The 21,677-nt window shown below is 40.4% G+C and overlaps 1 protein-coding gene across 5 annotated transcripts in view; it reads left to right on the plus strand.

The window, feature by feature from the left end:
• Positions 1-21,451, plus strand: part of LOC121521255 (protein NLRC3-like) — a 51,782-nt gene extending 30,331 nt beyond the window's left edge. Inside the window, exons 1-10 of one of the 5 annotated variants that reach the window (XM_041805088.1) lie at positions 2,029-2,084; positions 5,482-6,121; positions 8,765-8,867; positions 11,436-11,493; positions 11,836-12,073; positions 12,259-14,062; positions 14,142-14,315; positions 14,451-14,624; positions 19,670-19,716; positions 19,815-21,445. In XM_041805088.1, the coding sequence (XP_041661022.1) occupies positions 12,007-12,073; positions 12,259-14,062; positions 14,142-14,315; positions 14,451-14,624; positions 19,670-19,716; positions 19,815-20,344 (2,796 nt within the window). In that variant the 5' untranslated portion in view covers positions 2,029-2,084; positions 5,482-6,121; positions 8,765-8,867; positions 11,436-11,493; positions 11,836-12,006 and the 3' untranslated portion in view covers positions 20,345-21,445. Of the gene's footprint in view, positions 1-2,028; positions 2,085-2,451; positions 2,550-5,481; positions 6,122-8,764; positions 8,868-10,667; positions 11,494-11,835; positions 12,074-12,258; positions 14,063-14,141; positions 14,316-14,450; positions 14,625-19,669; positions 19,717-19,814 lie in introns of those variants that run through there. The other 4 variants (XM_041805087.1, XM_041805089.1, XM_041805090.1 and 1 more) reach the window with 4 other exon arrangements.
• The last annotated feature ends 226 nt before the right edge of the window (positions 21,452-21,677 follow it).

Raw genomic sequence — 21,677 nt, forward strand, 5'->3', positions numbered from 1 at the left:
TTAGACCTATTTTTCTAAATTAATTCTCAAATTCAACCGTTCTGTTATTTTTCCTCAGTTTCAGATCAAACTCACCCTTCATCAATCAGATTATGATCACCTGTTATTATTATGTTCAGCCATTTCCTGTTCTCTTTATTTTCTACATTCTAATCCATATTAGTTACATTTTAATCCTGTTATTCACAATAAATCTTTAAAACACAAGTCATTGTCCAGAAAGCTTTATTTTGGAAAAATCGTCTCTGAAATGAGAATTCACAACTTGAGATATGAGACTGAAACACATTTAAAAGGTAAATGTGGTTATTCCATATTTATTTCCTGCGTACGTGGGTGGTGCTCCTTTTTTCACAAGTGCCATTTAAATTTAAATTCACTACAACAGAAATCACTCTCACTCCATTTTGTATTTCTTGTCTTTGATTTGTGGTGGCAGGGTATCAAAATCTGTGTTGTAACCCGGTCTGGTAGGTGTCGGATGTGTTGGGGCCATGTTGATTATAGATTTCGGTACTCATCCCTAGTTGTGTGTGGATTCGTGGCTGGAGGCTTTCAGAGTTTGTTGTAGCTCTGGTCATGTTCATACCTGTTGAAACTGCAGCAGAAGTGGATGGGCCAGGTGCTGGAGGAGCAGAAGCAGCAGCAGGTGGTAGTGTTTCACCCTCATCAGTAGAGAGGGGTTAATGATGTTCTACAAAATACAAAAGTGTACATATTAATACAGCGTACAGGTTCAGCTATGACACTATTTATCTTTGAATTTCCACACAAAATGGCAAACATGGTTCCATCTGTAGCTTATGAAGAAATGTTTCCCTAAATATTTCCCATGCTGAATGTGCTGTCAACAAACCTTCCACTTCATCTGCTGCTTCTGCTGCTGAGCCCTGATCCTCCTGGAAGTCCTCTGCAGTCTGACTGTCCTCCTGGTGCTAACTTAGTAATAAATGATTAACATCAGGTAAAACAGTTTTCACAAGTTACCAGGTAATCTGACCTCCTCATTCACTTTCCTCCAGGTCACCTCTTTTTTCATTCCTGTGCCGGTAGAACAGGCACGTTGTGTTGTGCAGTTCAGGGTAGGCAGAGATGGAAAAGACAAGTTTCTCCTCCATTTTCCAGTCGAATGAACCTCCTCCCCTCCAGGCCGGATGATGTCACCAGAAGATCTCCATACTGATTGGCCATTGCAGTGTGAAGGATTGGCTGGAGTTCAGAAACTCTCAGGAATAAGTCCATAATGCGAACAACACATTGGATGCGGCACAAATTAGCCTTATTTGTATGAATTATTTGCTCAATTGAGTGCCACAAATTCACAGCGTTAAAGCCACCTGTGGCAAATTCGTGTCTTCTTGCTTCTTTACATCAACCTTATATGTAATTAACTCATGTAATTTTACTCACACTTGGTGTGAACACAACATCAGTATTTCATTTACAATAACGGCTCTCACAGAAAGTTCATTAGTGCATTTTTTAGATGCAAATTGTATGCAGCGAAACATCATCGTCCACAATGTTGATCTGCCTGCAATCTGTAGCCACTCATTTAGCAAACACTGTTGAAAGTTTGTTGTTTCAAGAGTTGTCTGAGCGTCAGCAGCCCAATGCAGCGTGGGCCCGCCTGTGGCTAGGGGGGTTGCTCTCTGCACTGGCGGTGTGCTTGCCCAGCAAGTGGTCAGTGTTGCCAGATTGGGTGGTTTTACAGCCACTTGGTAAAAATGGGCTTGGGCGGGTTGATATAATTTGGGCTGGTTTTCCTTGAGTTAGGCGGGTTTTTAACTGCATCTTAACAGACTGGATTACATCCTTAATTGATTTGTTTAGTTAAGTAAAATGACAGTTATGACAGTAAGTGAGTTCTCCTTGATGTCAGTGAACGTATCAAACATAGAGCAGCGCTTCTGAAGCCTGTCAGTCACTCTGAGTATCCTGTAGAGTTCAATGGAGGGAGCCGTGATGTGATTGGGAGAGAGCACGCGCCAGCTGCCACATACGCTGATGTAGACAGCTGTTAGGATCAGATGTTTCTGTGCTCTTCATCGGTGTGTTAAAGGAGCAACCCCCAGCATCTAAAGGTGAGATAATACAGTCATGTCTGTCTCCTGTAAATTATGATAATTGTGATAAGTCTATTTATCTCTCTGAAAGTGGAGTGTGTGTTTAACCCTAACCAGCTGCTGTATTGATGATATGAAATATACAGATTCTGTTATGTTGTTGAGCTTCGTAAGATCTGTGAAGCTCAACAGGAATAGAGATGCAGGTGGTGGTCATGCACCCGAAATCAGTGTGTTGTGATGGTTGACTGTTGTTGCGTGTTGTTATAGGAGTTATTTTTGGTGTACTAAAGCTGTCAGTGGACTTTTATGGAGTTTTGTACGTTTGTCAAAAGAAAAAGCACTAAATATTGGTTGTTTTTGTTGTTGGTGGTTTTTGGACAAGTTTTGGGCTGGAAACTATCAGCTGTATCTGGCAACACTGCGAGTGGTCTGGGATATTTAAGACTCTAAGACCTCCGGGTGACTCAGTTCACATCAACAGTAAGTGAAATAACTTCAGTCTTATCTGGCATGATCTGAAAGCTGAACTTTCCATTCAAAAGTCTTTCTTCATCTATTTCTGCTCACTTGTACCTCATCACTATGATTCCTGATCTCGCAAACTACAGGATGAGTTCAGGGTCAAACAGAACGCACATGCATTAATTGTACAACAAAAAATAAAGTGCCGTTAAAATGAATTCTAGCTTTGACAGCCCTAATAATTTTCTTTTATGTTTAATTCTTATCTTATTTGCCGCCAGGTGTTGTGATGTTCATACAAATGTTTGGAGCTGTTACTGTACATTAATAAAGACAAACGATGAAGCTGTGATATCACAGTAGCTACTAGAAGCATTCAGTTAGTGATGAGTATAAGCTAAACCCAACTCCATTAAGAAGATTAAGACCTTAAATTTCAGCAGATCAACCACACAGTAATATCTAAAATGACAAGACATCTAATGACCACAGATTATAATTTATAAATGTACATTTAGTCTTATGTCAAATTAACGGCTGGATTTAAAGGGAAAGACCAAAAATATGTCATATCTATGCATATTTACCACAGACTGAATATAGAAGTCTGTAAATCAGTGTTATTTCTATTTGGTTAAATCCTAAAGTTATTTCTGTGAATGCCTCATGATGTGAACGTATCCGATGCTTCAACAGTTTAACATAAAACAACAGTTGAGGGCTGTACTGTGTGAATTTGTCACATTATAAATAAAATGAAGGTTAAACTGATGTTTAAATACAACTAGAGTAAGTAAGACAGCGAGGGTACGTCCATTTTTTAAAAATTACTCCCGAATTTTAACAAATGGATTTAACAACTTTTTAGAGATCCACTAAAGTAAAAAGAAGTAAAATAATCACTGGAATATGGCGAAACAACTGCTCCAAAGCCTCATACAAACAAAACTCCAACATTAATTCAGTTTCACATCCATCACTGATGATTTCTGTTCTTCAAATCAGGTCCATGTAAACATCAGGAAACTCAATTTATGACCACGTATCAATGTCAACAGTCCCTGATGATTTCATCAAACAGTCTGGATCTCTGTTGAATCCAAATATCTCTAATTTACACAAATGTAAGTCTGTTTTTCTCCTGTTTTCATCCGTTCCCCATTGAGTAGACAGTGTTACTGAATGTACTGCTACTCAGCCTGGCTGAGCGGTCGTGTCGTGCACTGAAAGTGATATCAGTGCATACTCTCTACTGTTGAAAGAATTTCTGGTATTACCACCACAGCCACAGAAATATAGACACTAGTGTCCTATCCAAAGAACGCTGGCTTAAAATCGTACAAATAAGAATAGAGGCATAAATTATCTGGGAGTATGTCCATGTTGGTTTGGGCTGAGCCCCGGATGTTTGCTCCTCCTGGTTCAGTCTCTGTTAAAGACAGTCAGACTTCTTCTCTTAAAGAGGGGATTATAAAGCTGATTTCCATTTGTGTCTCAGGTTAGACCAGTTCTAACATCACTCTGAAGGTTACGAGGATGTGACAGCGTCCTCCCATCAAACCCACTCAGACACCAGGAGTGACGAGGGCTGAACGAGCAGATCTTTGTTAGGAACCAGGACTGAGGAACAGAGAGATGGACCCCTCTGTTAACTCAATACTCTGTCTCACTATAAAACATGTCCAACACAGTCATGTTTCAGTGAGATCCTCTCTGCTGGTCATCACGCTCACGTTTGTTTTATTAGAAGGTCATTTAGCACCATTTAGCGGTCTGATAGTACAACTACAGCATGTGGCAGTGAGTTCACGTCCTGTGTTCGTGTATGTCTCTCTGAGACAACGAGGAAGAGGAAGTGCCCCTGAATAAACACACTTAGACAGCAGGAACAACATGGGACACACAAGCAGCTTCTTCTCTCCTCACATGACGGTGTAAAGTGTCTGTAAGCTGATCTGAACTCAGTCTAACAGGTGAAATCTTTTCAGAGAAATCCAGGGCAGCTGTGGCATAAACCTTACGCCACAGCTGCCCTAAATTAACAGCACTGGTAATTACCAAAATCATTTTTTATGTTTCTGCAATGGTTAATACACCAATATGTAGAAGCTCTTTAACTGAAACAACATTTTTAATGAAATATCATCATTATTGTTATTCATGAATTTTCAAATTTACTGATTTACAAAAAAACAGAAACAAACAGTGAAGCACATTATTTATATTTTATGATTAATATGTCAAATTATAGTTATTTACTTGCATTCCTGAACAGAAAAATTAGTTTTAGTGGTTAAATGTTATGCTTGATTCATTTCTGATTTCTCAGAGAAGCCCAGTGAGCCGGCTCAAATTTGGGTGAATTCAGTTTGAAATTCCTCATTCCTGTTCAAAATGGTAAAGCGTGGAGAGCTCACTGAAAATGCAAGAGTCTGCATTAAAGCACTTCATGATGCTGGATGGTCTCTGAGACAAATATGACAGGTGGGCTAATAAATTTGTTAAGCACTGTGTGTACACATGCACAAAGACATAGCCCTTCAACACCTTCAAACTTAAAATATCTGAATGTTATAAATTTCTGCATGTCTCTGTCTTTTCTTGCTTCCACTGTCTGTATATATTGCAGCTTGCTGTCCTTCACTTGTCATGTTCATCACTCAATTAAAAAAACCTAAAAGACCATTTAACAAGGTCCAGGTCTCAGCTGTCCCAGAGACTTCAAGCCCTGTCGATATGGACCAGAGCCAGACCAGGACAAAGTGGACCTGGTGTTTGTTTAGGGCCCCTCAGCTACCAGGAACATTTTTGAGATTTTTACATATGCGGTTGATGAAGCCTTTTTTTTTCTTTTCTAGACTTGTGTGTGTGTTGTACTTATTTTCAGATATGAGCTTATTTGCTATTAAAGCATCTGCTAAATAAATTGGTTGTCTGTCTCCCTCTGCAGGCCAGTCCTGTGACTGACCAGTGACTGACCAAGGGTGTGCCCCGCTGAGACCTCTGGTTATGGTGTTGTGGTGAACAGATGCAGGCTGGATGCTCTGCCTGAACTTTGGTATCAACTCTTTGCATGAAGAAAACCTGAGCAGATCAAGCATAAGTGACATAATCCATGCAGCCACACAGGAAACCAACAGCTAACTAAGGACTTATTTTCAAATAAATACCTGCAGGCATGGAGAAGGTGGAGAAGGATGACCCACCACTCAGTGAAATCTTTTGTGCAATCAGAGAGCTAAAGGAAGACTTTGCATCACAGTTTGAAATAGTCAAGTCAGTGCAGTCCAAGCTCACATTAGCAGAGGATGATTCCTCAGCGCTGAATAAAACAACACAGCAGCTTCATCAGAAAATTGAGAGCCTATCTGCAAAAACAGAAGACCTGAAAAACCCCAGCCACAGATCCAGCACACAGCTTGAAGGCCCACCAGAAAATACTGAGGGGAAAGATGCATGTGCTCTTCTGGAAAAATGCATACCTGAAGTGAGGAGCACTGATTCTTTTCCAACACCTGTCGTTGTTAAGAGGGTGCACCGAAATCCATCTGGTGGAGACAAGAACAGAGCAGAGGAGCTGCAGGCACCAGGTGAGACAATTAGAGACGTGATGAATCTGTGAACAGATTTACTGAGATTTACAGATACACTGTCAGCTATTTTTTTTCATAGCTGTAGATGTGTGTATGAGAAATTAAGAAATGCACAAATACAGGGTGTCAGCAGTATTTTGAGTGTCCCCCAGAAAATTTTGAAAAAATTGGAGGCAATTTCCCCCATTCTGGTGCATTTTATCATATTTTAAGATTGAAAACGATCTTTCTCTTTCATTGTTTTTCCTGCATGATCTGCAATTACTGACTACTATTATGTTCTGGTGTACACAGAGGACTGACACTGACAACTTTTTTGGCACTTTATTCTCTGTTTAATTAAAGCAAAAGATGTTGATTGGAAGTATGAAAAAAAGGGAACAATACAAGAAGTGCTGAGACGCTCCCTCAGGTTGTAAAAGATAGTGTGCCTCATAGACAGTTGTGGAGATTTATTAGGTAAAAGAACTCAACATAAGGTGCTTACAGTTTGTTGCTGAATCTGCATCACAGTGGAAACACAAAAGAAGACTTTTGCCCTTCATGGTGATGGGATGTGTATTAGTATATGTTAAGTATTTAGCTAAGATCATACAAAGGCTCCTGAAGTGTGAGCTCTTTTGTCATTTGCAGACACAAAAGACTGGCAAATCTCACGTATGTCAGTTTGATCAAGTTTCTTTGGTGGATGTGGCAAACAGCCACATTGCTCAAACGCTGTTGAGTCATGGAAGAGTGGAGCCATGTCTTAAGCAACCTCAAGGAACTAAAACTTCTTTCCGCTTCTGCTGAGGAGCATGGCACAACAAGAGGAAGCTTAACCAACGCTTCTACTTGTGTAAGTAAACCACAGACCTCTGGCAGCATAGCTCTCAGGGTATCTACTGCTTCACTGACTGTGCTGCAGGGATACTGTCGTTTAAACATTGCCAGCTGTACCTCCAATGAGTGCTGGTCTAGTTCTGGGTAAGAACTGACAACATCCTCCACCTTTCCAGTGATTAAAACCCTTTTCAGTTTGTTGAGTGTACAGAAGCTGCTCTGGTCAAAGCCCTTTGTCAACTGGACCTCAACTGCATCCAGCATTCTGAAGAATTCTATTCTGTAGAACTCCTCAGAGGAAGTAGGTCTAAAAGCAGGTGCATTTCCTGTGAAGCGCTTTGGGGTCTCCGGATGTGAGGAGTCTGGATAGCCTCAATGTCCAACTCCTGGATCATAGCACAGGCTCGGGTACATATATGATGAAATGTTTCATCAGATCTCTTTACTTCATTTGTGTTTTTTACACAACCAACCGCAGCCAGCATCCCTGAGACACTCACTGTCTTGCTCTGAAGGGAGCGGTTGAGACGTTCAAGTTCTTTTAGAACTTCAAGGGCCATAACAAGGCTATGCAAAATGTGCCCCTTCTGAAACCTCTCCAGAAGCCCTGTTGCAGTTTTGCAAGTGTCGGAGGAACCAGGTGCCATTTCCTCAAGACTGACCAAAATCTTTTCATATTGATCTACAACTGCCTGGATGGCTACCACCCTCATGAGCCATTGTGTGGGGCAGAGGGGCCTCAGAGTTTTGAAACTCTCTGCTTCTGACTGGGCAACCTCCTTAAAGATTGTCTTATATTTTCCTGATAGATGGTACAGAGTGCCAAGTTTGTGGACTAAATCCAGCGCTTCAGACACAATAGTGCTTGTGCTGCAGACTGTCTGAGTCACCAGATTAATGCAATGAGGACCACAATGAACGTAGAGAGCAAGAAGCTGTGCTTCTTTTATGACTGCCTGAACACCTTTAGCTTCAAAGTAAATCACTATCCACATAATGTAGGCATATGGCCTCCTGTTCACTCCCAGACAAATCTTGTACTCCATCAATTATGATGGAGTACATGAGTGTGGACACCACATGTATTTCCTTTGATATTTTTCACAGAATGGAGTTTAACATCTCATTCTGCATTTCTGGGCTTGTGCAATGGTTATTGGGCTTACTGAGCCAACGCTTCAGCACATCATCGTCCATGGGTCTCTCTCGCCCATGGTTCAAATATATATACCTCCTCATGAGTTAGTTTAATCCTTTTTGTTTTATAGCTATAGATTATTGATTGATAAGAATAGACTACATCTGACTGCTACTGTTACATTATGTAAAAAATATTAAAAATACATTTATATATTCATTAAACTATGGAATTTGGAAATAACAATTAAATACTGTTAAAACAAATGAAGTTAATAAATGTTATTGCTACACCTTTTTATGGTGTGTAATCTACATTTTCATTATAAAGTCTGTCCAGGTGATGACGGAGTTTGTGCTCAAAGAATCCTGTTACAGAAAAAGTGGACAACCTGTCCTTAAAGCAACCAACAACCCACAAAGGGATAAATCATGGAGATAATGGATAGACGTATATTTGATTTAATAGATGCCATTTGTAGTAGTGATGGTGGAGTGTTTCTGGGGGGTATGAGGTCTGGGTAACATTGAGGACCCATCAGATCCTGTTTGCTGCTCCATCATGGTCTCTGACAGTCCTGAATATTTGAGTCATGTTACTGAGAGGAATGAGAACTGATGTTAATAATGTTAATAACTGATGTTAAGCTGGTTGTAATGAATTGTTGTGTTTGTGTGAAGGTGGGAGATCTTCTAAGGATCAGAGAGAGGACAGACAGGAAGGAGCCGCTCCCTCTGCAAACACTCTGAGTGGGGAACATGAAGACCAGACCAAAGCTCTGAGGTGAGATGAAGATCTCAAACTGTCTATGATAATTATACATGACAGAGATCAGAACTAACATTACTAAATAATCATTATTGACATCACCAAATGTAGATATTAAAGAGTCTCTCCACTCTCTGACACCCTGAGTCTCTGCTGAGTTTGTGAGCTGACTCTTCCTCCGTACACCCAGGCTTTTTCTCTTTGCCAATGAGCCGATATCTTTGAGCAACAATGCTGCCCTGGATCCTCTCAAGTTTTTCTCCTTCTTGTTCTATTTTTTGATGATCTGAGTACCAGAATCAGACCAGGGTTAAATCCACTTCAGCCACAATATCCAACCATCTTATTGCCATTTCAATCCTGTCAGATTCCTCCTCAAATAATCATTTTCTCAGCACATTCATGGCTGTGAGCTGAGAAATCAACTGTCAAATGCAGCAGACTTGTCAGACATATTTATCCTGTTATTCAATGACGTCATTTTAAAACATGGAGTCAGAACAAAACTCTTCATCAGTCTCTTTCACTTAACATCACAGTGATTCACTCTCCAAGCTCTGTGTGTGTTGAAGCCCAAGTCAGCTCAGACCAGACTCTCCTGGACCTGGATCTGCACCCAGCTGTGTGTCCCTCAGCAGTGACCGGTCCATAGATGAACCTCTTAAGATGAACCTGTTCACTGCTGCCTTTGACTAAAAAAAAACGTTTTACTTTTCAAATTTTCCATTTTTGCTCAAACTCTGCACTGTAGCTTTAACTTTGATATTTTTATCTTTATTGTTTTTTTTTTTTTTACTTTTTATGTGCGCTTTTATCATTTTTGGATTTTATCTGCTGTTTTACATATGAAGTTCAGAGAAATGGCACTAGGGATGTGTCTATCTTGTGTGGGTCTTATTTGCTGTTTTTAATCACCTTTTACATGCTTCGTTTAAAATGTTTTCACTGTGTTTCTTTTTCCCTTTGTCAATGTATTTTAATGAACTGTGTGAAGCACTTTGAATTGCCTTGTTGCTGAAATGTGCTATACAGATAAACTTGCCTTAAAACCGGTCTCCAGTGAAAAGGTGAGAATGTGAACAGTCTTTCTCTCCTGGTTTGGATGTTTTTGTTGTCATCAGTGCTTCAAGTGTCCTCTTCATCAACTCCTCTTCATCAGCTGTTGTCAGAGTGTCACACAATCACAGGACTAATTTGGTCGACAAAAATCACATCTCAGTGATTTTCTTTAGCTGCCCTGCAACACATGATACAGTATTTGGAAATGATTGATTTACACAGAAATCCCAACAACAGTCATCTCTAAGTCAAATCCACATAGATCAAATGTCATTTTTATTAACAGTCAGCTGATCAGTGTCAACATGAACATGGAAAATTACATCAATAAACGTCATGTTTGTGGGGAACCAAACATAACATTAAACTGTAAAGCTCATGGATCAAAGACGAAAAATGAAATGCTTTTTCCCCATTAGACTCAACATTTGAAATATATGAAATAATGTTAAAATATCTAATATATTGAATTTAATAGTTTAGCTTCAACCCTCTGAGCTGTATGCTATTTATTAAATGTTGTGTCTCACCTGGACTTTTGGCTTAAAAGCTTGTAAATCATCAACCCTGTTGCTCACAGTCAAGTAGTCTTAATTTTGGCAGCTCTTTTAATTTTAGTCTTAGTTTTAGTCTTCTGATTACATGTCTTTTAGTTTTAGTCACATTTTAGTCATTCTACCCTTTTCAGCTTTAGTCTAGTTTCAGTCCATAAAAAGTCCTCACATTTTAGTCTTTACTTTTAGTCCAAGCATTTATTTTTTTGCCTTAATCTGGTACCAAATCATGGTAGTGTGTTCTATGCACCCTGTCTAACCTGGGGTCCCTGCTTTCAGATATAGCTGCATTGTTTTTAACAGATTTACCCACAGTGGAGAAATATTGTGGATTTTGAAGTCTGACGTAAACTACATCACATTTTAGTCTAATTTTAGTTATCTTGAGGACAACTAAATTTCCTTTTAGTCAGTTTTAGTCATCACAGATCTATTTTTGTTAGTCTTAGTCTAGTTTTGTCATGGAAAAAAGTCTGTTGACGAACTTTTTTAGTCATAGTTTCAGTCGACGAAATTAACACTGCAGTCAAGCTCTAAACATCTTTTTTTTTTTTTTCAGGACAAACTTGGCTTTAGGAATTTGTTAGCCACAGTAATGTCACTGGAATTTTTTAAAAGCTTTAAGACTATAAAGACAAAAGAACAAAACTAAATTGAAATTAAAACTAAAAGATTTTGATGTATTTCACACAGTGAATGGTAATGACCGAGACTTTATTGTGCAATAACTTGTTCTCCCCTCGCTTGAGGAACAGGAAGGGACAATATAATTTTTTCGGAATTTTTTTTTTTTTTTTAAACTGTAGGCTGTCAAAAGAACCGGACAAAGGCCATTATTATTGTTATCCATGAGTTTTCAAATTTACTGATGGACAAAAAAACTGAAAAAATAGTAAAGCACATTATTTATTATTTTTTACCACTGTTTCATTATTTTATAAACATCCATTGTAAAACATTTGTTCCACAGAGCTCAGCAGCAGATATCAGAGATTCGCACTGGTTCCCAGTTAGACTCCATATTTACAGTGAGTGATATTAATATAAACAAACACAAGTTTTATTTTATGTTCTTTTACTGATTCCTAGTTACTCTTCTAACACCATCTCAGTCTGAATTGTGGTCACGGTCAGAAATGTAATAATAATAATAATAATAATAATACATTTTATTTATAAAGCGCTCTTCATAAAACTCAAAGACACTGTACAAACCAGAATGATAAAAGAATGGTGGATCAGAAACCATTTTCTCAAAGGTTTTAATCTTGTGAGCAGAGATCATAAACTTGGTTTGGTGGTTTTAAACAACAGAATCTCTTTAGTTAATCAGGCTGGTTTGGTCAACAAGTTTATATTTTCTGTTCCAGGTGCTTGAGGAGAACATTGTCTTGTTTGTGAAGCGTGAGTTGAAGAAGATCTCTGAGTCCAGATTACCCAGAATACTTAGAGAGTCAAAGGGAGGGTGAGGAGGTGTTGGATGGTGAGGAAGAGGAGCAGAGGAGGCATTTCTGAAGATAACTGAGAACTTCCTGAGGAGAATGAAGAAGGAGGAGCTGGCTGACTCTCTGAGTGATGGAGAGAGGAAATGGAGTCAACATGGGACAGGTTTATATTTAAAACTTTTAAGGTTGTATCGTTCACACATTTAGACCAAATCTATACCTGTGAGAAACTGATGTGATGATTTCAGAGTTGAGACAATAAACATCATCCCTGTGTCTTAAAGTATAAACACATCTGACTGGTTCTAACTTTAGCTTGTGTATTATATCTGTTGGTTTTGTCTCTAGGAACTAGTTCTTCAGACTGCCAAAGTAAACTGAAGTCTAACCTGAAGAAGAAGTTCCAGTGTGTGTTTGAGGGGATCACTGAAGCAGGAAACCCAACCCTTCTGAATCAGATCTACACAGAGCTCTACATCACAGAGGGAGGGACTGGAGAGGTCAACGATGAACACGAGGTCAGACAGATCGAAACGACATCCAGGAAACTATACAGACCAGAAACAATCATCAGACAAGAAGACATCTTTAGAGGCATACCTGGAAGAGATGAACCAATCAGAACAGTGATGACAAAGGGCGTAGCTGGCATCGGGAAAACAGTCTTAATACAGAAGTTCACTCTGGACTGGGCTGAAGGCAAAGCCAACCAGGACATCCAGTTCACCTTCCCATTTACTTTCAGAGAGCTGAATGTGCTGAAAGGGAAAAAGTTCAGCTTGGTGGAGCTTGTTCATCACTTCTTCACTGAAACCAAAGAAGCAGGACTCTGCAGGTTTGAAGAGTTCCAGGTGGTGTTCATCTTTGACGGTCTGGATGAGTGTCGACTTCCTCTGGACTTCCACAACAACCAGATCCTGACTGATGTTCAAGAGTCCACCTCAGTGGATGTGCTGCTGACAAACCTCATCAGGGGGAAGCTGCTTCCATCTGCTCGCCTCTGGATAACCTCACGACCTGCAGCAGCCAATCAGATCCCTCCTGAGTGTGTTGACATGGTGACAGAGATCAGAGGGTTCAGAGACCCTCAGAAGGAGGAGTACTTCAAGAAGAGATTCACAGATTATGAGCAGGCCAGCAGAATCATCTCCCACATCAAGATATCCAGAAGCCTCCACATCATGTGCCACATCCCAGTCTTCTGCTGGATCACTGCTACAGCCCTGGAGGATCTGCTGAAGACCAGAGTGGGAGGAGAGCTGCCCAAGACCCTGACTGAGATGTACATCCACTTCCTGGTGGTTCAGACCAAAGTGAAGAACATCAAGTATGATGGAGGAGCTGAGACTGATCCATACTGGAGTCCAGACAGCAGGAAGATGATTGAGTCTCTGGGAAAACTGGCTTTTGAGCAGCTGCAGAAAGGAAACCTGATCTTCTATGAACCAGACCTGATGGAGTGTGGCATCGATATCAAAGAAGCCTCGGTGTTCTCAGGAGTGTTCACACTGATCTTTAGAGAGAAGAGAGGACTGTACCAGGACAAGGTGTTCTGCTTCATCCATCTGAGCGTTCAGGAGTTTCTGGCTGCTCTTCATGTCCATCAGACCTTCGCCAAGTCTGGAGTCAACCTGATGGCAGAAGAACAAACTCCATCACTGACCCCTAAAAGAGTCAGTTACAACAATATGCTGAACCATCTCCATCAGAGTGCTGTGGACCAGGCTTTGAAGAGTCCAAATGGACACCTGGACTTGTTCCTCCGCTTCCTCCTGGGTCTTTCACTGCAAACCAACCAGAATCTTCTAAGAGGTCTGCTGACACCGATGGGAAGGACCTTAGAGACCAACCAGGAAACAGTCAAGTTCATCGAGACAAAGATCAATGAGAGTGTGTCTGCAGAGAAAAGCATCAATCTGTTCTACTGTCTGAATGAACTGAATGATCGTTTTCTGGTGGAGAAGGTCCGAGACTCCCTGACATCAGGAAGACTCTCCACATATGAACTGTCTCCTGCTCATTGGTCAGCTCTGGTCTTCATCCTACTGTCATCAGAGGAAGATGTGGAGGTGTTTGACCTGAGGAAATACTCTGCTTCTGAGGAGTTTCTTCTGAAGTTGCTGCCAGTGGTCAAAACCACAGAGAAAGTTCTGTATGTGGATTCGTTGAACTCTTATTTGAATGTTTATGAAAATGAAACATTTTTGTGCTCATCACTCCTTCTTCTTCAGGTTGAGTGGATGTAACCTGTCAGAGAGAAGCTGTGAAGCTCTGTCTTCAGTCCTCAGCTCTCAGTCCTCCATTCTGAGAGAGCTGGACCTGAGTAACAACGACCTTCAGGATTCAGGAGTGAAGATGCTTTGCGTTGGACTGGGGAGTCCACACTGCAAACTGGAAGCTCTTAGGTCCGTATGAGTACAAATGGAATATTTTTATTTTGTCTTCATTTGGATTTAGCTTAAATCATTCTGACAAAAAAGAATTTTGAACTGATCTCATTTTAAAGTCTCTTCTTCAACTGTATTTTGCATCAATTCCAGTCTGTCAGGCTGTATGATCACAGAGGACGGCTGTTCTTCTCTGGCCTCAGCTCTGAACTCCAACCCCTCCCATCTGAGAGAGCTGGACCTGAGCTACAACCATCCAGGAGACTCAGGAGTTCAGCTTCTGTTTGCTGGACTAGAGAATCCACTGTGGAGACTGAAAAGCCTCAGGTAGAAACAGAACAAATGCTAAGTATTTTAATGTTTATTCAAAATCTTTACATTTTTTCAACATAGTTTTTCCATTCTAGCTCATTTTATCAATTTACTTACTGTCAGATCAATAATTCAATAGTTTGAAATGATGTTTCTCTTTGCCATTTTTACTTTATGAGATTGAATAAAAATTTTAACAAATTACTCTGAAATCTTACACAGCATGGTCTTAATTAATCAGCTAATTTAAAGCACAATAGAGTGCAGATTTCACAGCTTTCAGAGTCATTCTAATTCACCTAGAAACACCTTGAAGACGCCTTAACTTCCATTTAGACTTACTCCACAAGGGAAAAACAAAAAAGTTAACAAATTAAAAAGCACACAATACGTTGGACTCTTTCTAAAGTAGCAGCGTTCGTCAGTGTCACTGGCTGCTGGACACACAGGTAGAATAGCAGGTCTTCACCCAACATGGCCTTCACATAGGGTTGGTTGACAGTAGGACTGACCCTACGTCGGCAAAAGACTTCAGGGATTCTTGCTAATGCTAGTATTACAATGTAACTTAGTTTTTGGCAAGATTATATTAAGGTGATAATAAAAATTGCAGTTTAAGCTGTTATTAAGTTCACTTTAAGATGTTAGATGACTAAAGTAGTTATAGACAGAGGTGTCAAAAGTGTTCACATTCATTCCTCAGGTAGAAATATAGATACTAGGGTTTAAAATTACTTCTGTAGAACTTGAAGTATCAACTCAAGCTTTTTACTCAAGTAAAAGTGTAAAAGTACTGGTTTCAAAACTGTATAAAAGTAGAAGTAATGTAAGGGGGAAAAAATTTCATTAAGGACAAAAGCATAGGCCGTGCCACAGGGGCCTATAGTGCACTACCCCACCTCCCCAAAAAACATTTTTCTAAAGGCCATAATGACTTTAATGTTATATTAAAATGTTAATGTTGAAAAATTTGGAATGCACCTGTTCCAGCCGCATTTATGCCCATTGAAAATGAACGCATTTAAGTACAATGCAAATACATTCAAGAACCATATATGTGTACTACTGAGCATTAACATGCGTTTCATGGAGCAGAAGCTATGATGATTAGTTGCCTATAAGAATTGTAATGGTGCAAAAAGTCAAACTACAGAGGCATGTTCTCAATAGCCTTTATTGGAATGTAAAATGTACATCCAAGCATCAGTCTGCTATTTCCTTGCTGGAGTGTGACATGATTTGTGTTGTGCGCAGGTGCGACAGATCGCGTACAAACCAATAGGATGTTGGAATGGTATTATGTTTATACTTCTCATCCAACCACAATCAAATTCATTATTCGGATGGTGCGATTTATCTGGATAGGTTTTGTTTTTTTTGTTTTTTTTCGGTGTGTGTGTGTGTGTGTTTTTTTTGAATGATGACAAGCCAGAATGACAACGAGCTGAAATAGGAGTAACGAGGCTATTTTTAAAATGTAAGGAGTTAGAAAGTACAGATAATTGCGTGAAAATGTAAGAAGTAGAAGTAACAAGAATAGGTAAAAACCTAGTATATGGCTGACTGCAGTTATCTGGGATAGCTGTTGAAATTCCTGACTGAAATGTGTGTTGTCATTTGATTTTGTCATGTTTGTTAGTAGTTTATTATTTTTAGCCAAAGGTATAGTAAGTGGTTACTCTACTGCATCTGATTGGTTAAACACAGACACACATAGACTCAGCCGACACTCTCTGTATTCTTTGCTATTACTGCACGAATGGTAGACAACACTACAGGAACAGAGCAAAAAGCTCTCTCTGCACAAGACAAGCTGTCGGTGTGGCTTTGTGCCCTGATTTCAACAAGAACAGTGGTCCAGGTCCTACTGCAACGTCCAAGCTAACATCTAACGCAGCTAATGGAGTAAACGGGACAAGCTCACCACCATGATCGGGAAAACATGCCGAAACAGACTGGGAGTAGAGCGAGAACAATTTTCTGTCACAGAAAGCTTTCAGTGTTTCTCTCTGCACTTGTTTGGATTCAGACACATTGTCTGGTTCAGACAAAAGCGGCGCTCGGCTCAGTTCCTGCTAATGACAGCCCTGCTAGTCATTAGATGGGACACAACAACTCATTAGCTGTATATAACAACTAACCCTTTCCCCGTAACTATCACATTGTCATGCCAAAGCGACGGGCAGAAGAGCGGCAATCTTTGTTTTCTGTCACAGAAAGCTTTCTGTGTTGCTCTCAACGCTAGCTGTGATGAAGAAATGTGTTGCTCTGGCTAAGGCCGAGCTAACGTTCAGTCAGTCCACAGGCATTTACACAACAAGTTCCCTTTGCTCCCTCAGCTATCACATAGTCAAGCCAAAGCAGCTCAGCAGAGGAGTAAAAACATCTTTCCCAACATGAAAAGCTTATAGGATTCTTTGTCATATAGAAATGTGGCCCAGTTCTGGTGAAACAGAGGTTAAAGCTATATATGAGTTTGAGCATATATGAGCAAATAATCAGTTCTGAACCTGAAAAGTTGGTTCCCAGCTTGAACCAATGGTAGTTGGTTCTTTCTTGGGAACCGTGACATCATCAGTGGGCGTGTCACACTCTAGGTTGTGTAGACGGGCAGAAAAAAGTGGTCTGCTGGGGAGACAAAATGTTTGGTTGTGATCTGAGCATTGACAGAATTCCAGGTGAAGCTGGAGAGTAGAGCAAGGAGGGACAAGTTATATGCCGAACTTGTGGAGGAGATAGTGAAGGCTGGATTCACCTGAACACCAGACCAAATAATTAATAACATGGACATGGTTACACCTCTCCATCGTGTCTGCCCACTTTCTGATTGAACTGGTGTGAACATGGGCTGGTTCACCAGAAATCACCAAGGTTCTGAGACTACAGAACGGAACCAGAGCCAGAACCATGTCTGTCTGAAAACACCTTGAAGGTACCAGAAGCAGGCCAACATTTTGGGAACCCAAGGATCTAAAGTGATAATACTGTGCTATGAGCTTTTTTAAAGGGGCTATATGTAACGTTTTGACATTTACCAATCATTTTTTTGTGTGTGAAGGTAGAAGATAGTAACTGTCTCTCATGGTTGCGTTATCAAGCCTCTAGGCTCCTCTCATTAGAAGGTATCATAGACTGTAGAAAGAGTTGGACAAACCCCGTGTGACATCAGTCGTCTGCGGACTCAAATGGCTCTTGAAGCCAATCTGTGGAGGCTTCCATATTGAAATCGCGGTCTCAACCGAACTTTGGGTCAACCTAACGGCCCACCCACTAAGCGCGACTTCCTGTCAGCCTGCTAGCTAGCATTCCGGTTGACAGAAAAGAAGCCTCTGCCTGCCGAGCTATCTGTCAATCAAATGAAATGTGCCAATCAGCTTTCATCCTAAATATAATCCAAACGATCGTGGTACAGAAAAATTCACCCCCCGTACAGTGGGAGCACAATAAGACACTAGCTAATGAGACACGTTTGGTGTTTTGAGCCAGGCTGTAAACCAGTTTATTTCTAGTGTAAAAAACGGCTGTTTAACAGGTGTGCAGACGGGACTTCTGGTGTTCCTGCAGCCAGCCTCAAGTGGACACTAGTGGTATAGCAATTTTTTGCACCATTAAAAAATCTTCATTGTGAATTTACCCAAACTCACAGTATTTTTTCTCCTTGATTTTTAAGTAAAGTTATGGTGATTTTCCCAGAAGGTTTAAGGAGTTTTCCCACATTCTTTTGATAGTTTTCTTTTGGAATTTTGTCCCAAACATTTTAAGAACATTTCACAAGGAATTAGAGATTTTCAGGACTTTTCTGAGAAACTTTCAGCAATCTCCTCCAGTAGTATTTCAGGAATTTTTAAAGATTTAGGGAATGTTCAGTTACAGTTTTGTGTATTTTATCAGGGATTTTTTTCCCAGAAGCTTTCAGGAATCTTCTATAATTCTTTCAAGAACTCTTAATGTCTTATTTTACTCAGTGTCTTTGTTCCATCACATTTCTTTGTAGGGTTCAAACAGCACAATCTTTTATTAAACAAATATGAAAGAATTTACAAATTGGTCAGAAATTTGGGTCACCATTTGTCTTATGGAACATGTGGTGGGTCCCAAGGCTAGACCAGTTGAGAACCACTGGTCTAACCATGAGGTAACAAAAGCATGGGCACGTTTTTCAGCACTGCTTTGAGATGTGATGAGATCTGATTTTAGTGATGTTGCAAAGGTGAAAGAAGGCTGTCTTTGAAACACTCTTTATGTGGGTGTTAAAGGTCATATCCTGATCAAATAGAACTCCTAGATTTCCCACAGCGGAGCTGGATGTCAGGCTGATGCCGTCTAAGGCAGTTACAGTCTTAGAAAAAGCCTCTTAAAAGTGTTTGGACCCAAGCACAATAACCTCTGAGTTAAGAAGCAGGACATTTCTGGTCATCCAGGTCTTATTGTCTTTAAGGGTTTTGTTAGCTTTGTCAGAAGCTGACAGTAGATCATCAGTCACTATAACTAATGCAGTTTCAGTGCTGTGGTGGGCTCTAAATCCTGATTGGAAGTCTTCAAATACACCGTTATTTTGAAGAAAGTCACTTAGCTGATTGGCCACTACTCTCTCAAGGATCTTAGAAATGAAAGGAAGATTAGACGTGGGTCTAGCTAGCCAAGGAGTCTGAATCAAGTTGGCTATTTAAGTAAAGGTTTAATTACAGCTACTTTGAATGACTGTGGCACATATCCTGTCAGTAATGATGTATTTATCATGTCCAGAGTCGACATGCTAACAAGAGGAAAAATAGACTTAGCCAGCTTGTTAAGGACAGGAGCTAAAGCAGGAGAATTCATGTATTGATGCTATCACGTCCACCTCCATCACAGTAGATGTTCATATGTCCTCTTGACCTTGATAACAGGTTAGCATCAGCTAACTGTTGTGTGTTAAACAGTGACAATATGAACAAACGTTCATTTCTACACAGATGAGATGAACGCCATTAGAGCCTGTTACTCTGTCACAGTGACAAACTGAGGAACACTGCTTCATGATGGACAGAAAATCATTCTCTCTGTGTTTCTTCCTCCAGGATGGACCACGGTGGAGAGCTGAGGTTAAAACCTGGTCTGAAGAAGTGTAAGTGTGGAATCAGTTTGACTCCTGATGACCAAAAGAATAAAGCCTTCAGGTGTGTCTGATGATAAACTGCTGCTGTGTCTTTTTCTCTCCATCAGATTTCACTGAACTCACACTGGACCCAAACACGGCATACAAATACCTCAATCTGTCTGAAGATAACAGGAAGGTGTTAAAATTGTACGAGGATCAGCAATATCCTGATCATCCAGACAGATTTGACTACTGGGAACAGCTGCTGTGTAGAGATGGTCTGACTGGTCGCTGTTACTGGGAGGTAGAGCAAGGCGGAGAGGGTGAAATATCAGTGAGTTACAGAGGAATCAGGAGGAGAGAAAGGAGCGATGACTGTAGGTTTGGGCGTAATGATCAGTCCTGGAGTCTGAGCTGTGATTCTGAAAGTTTCTCTGTCTATCACAATAGCAGAAGCATAGCCTTCCTTCTCCTCAAGCTCCCCTCCCCTAGAAGAGTAGCAGTGTATCTAGACTGTCCTGCTGGCTCTCTGTCCTTCTACAGCGTCTCCTCTGACACTCTGATCCACATCCACACCGTCAACAACACATTCACTGAACCTATCTATCCTGGGTTCTGGTTGTCGCGTGGTTCAGTGTCTCTGTGTTCTCTGTAGGAGGGAGAGTCTCTTCCTCTTCACAAACATTAAATGCTGAGTGTTTTCTCCTTAGGAGATAATAAAGTTCATCACAAATTTTTACAAACATTTGAACACATTTCCAGAAACTGAGGCTCAATTTCTCCAAAGTCAAACCAAAAAAGTTCAAAAGTCTTCAAATGTCTTCCAGAATGAGCCACAGCACTCTAAACCATGTTCTCTCTCCTCCAAACTGATTAGTTCCTCCAAAACCAAACACACAGCTATCACCTGGCCGAAGAAGTAACAGAAAGAGCATTTATTAACCTTAAGTATAATCAAAACAGCTTAAGCAGCACAGCATTTAAAAATCACATACTGTAACTATTAAGTTTGATCTAATCACATAGAGTAAGGGAAAAGTTGAAGTAAAAGGTGCCTACGTGTAAGAAAAAGGGAAGTTCAGAGTGAAGACGATGTCTCTGCCAGTAAGGGTCAGTTACAAAAGGGAAGTGAAGAATAGCCGTTGAGGGAAAGAGGAACTTCTAGCTCCTAGAGAAGCAGAAGTAACCTGATAGCAGTCGGAGTGGAAAAATACTGTTTGATGATTTTTATTGTAACCAATCAGCATTTAACCATATGAACATGATTTGTATGCTATGCTCATGCTAATTTGCAATAAAAGCACTTAACCTGCAAGTACAGTTTTAAGACTTTTTATTCCATTTTTCTCACACCTCAATGCAATTGTGGTCTCAGGTGGTGTGCACGCTGCTAAAAGTAAAGGTTCTTATAGGTTGCTCCAATCCAATTAAAAATAAAAACAGGTCCTTGGGATCGTTTTTCCAGATCTCTAAAACATTCCCCAGCAACTAACAAATGCACAGATCATGAGAGAGTAGCTGTCGTTAACAAATGTGTACACTGATGAAGTATTATTCAATGGTATTTCTCGGTGTAGGAAGCAGGGCAGGCATTTGGAAGAAGACAGTTAGGTAGCTGGGCCTGAAGTACTCTCGCCCTCCAGGTTAAACAGTTAATAGCTATTCTGTCTGCATCCTCCAGTAGATACCTTGTTAACCCGACCTGTTGGATGGAGGCCTGGAACATAGCCTCCTGTACTGGGGATTGTGGGATCAACGACAACAGGAAGAGGAGAGATTGACGCTAAACTATTTAACTGTTTAAACCTGTGTGTAGGTTTAGTCATTTGTTGAGCTCAGGGGGGGTTGGGGAGGGTGGGGGGTGTCACCACATCCTAACAGGAACTCCTTAGTACATCTCAGTTTAACCATTCCTCTTATTTAGAAGGACAGCTTTGTGTTTTTACAATACGTCATGTTGAAATCCCCCCTCTGTAATCAGAGCAACT

Source organism: Cheilinus undulatus, linkage group 14 (assembly GCF_018320785.1).
Source record: "Cheilinus undulatus linkage group 14, ASM1832078v1, whole genome shotgun sequence".
NCBI classification, from domain to species: Eukaryota; Metazoa; Chordata; class Actinopteri; order Labriformes; family Labridae; genus Cheilinus; species Cheilinus undulatus.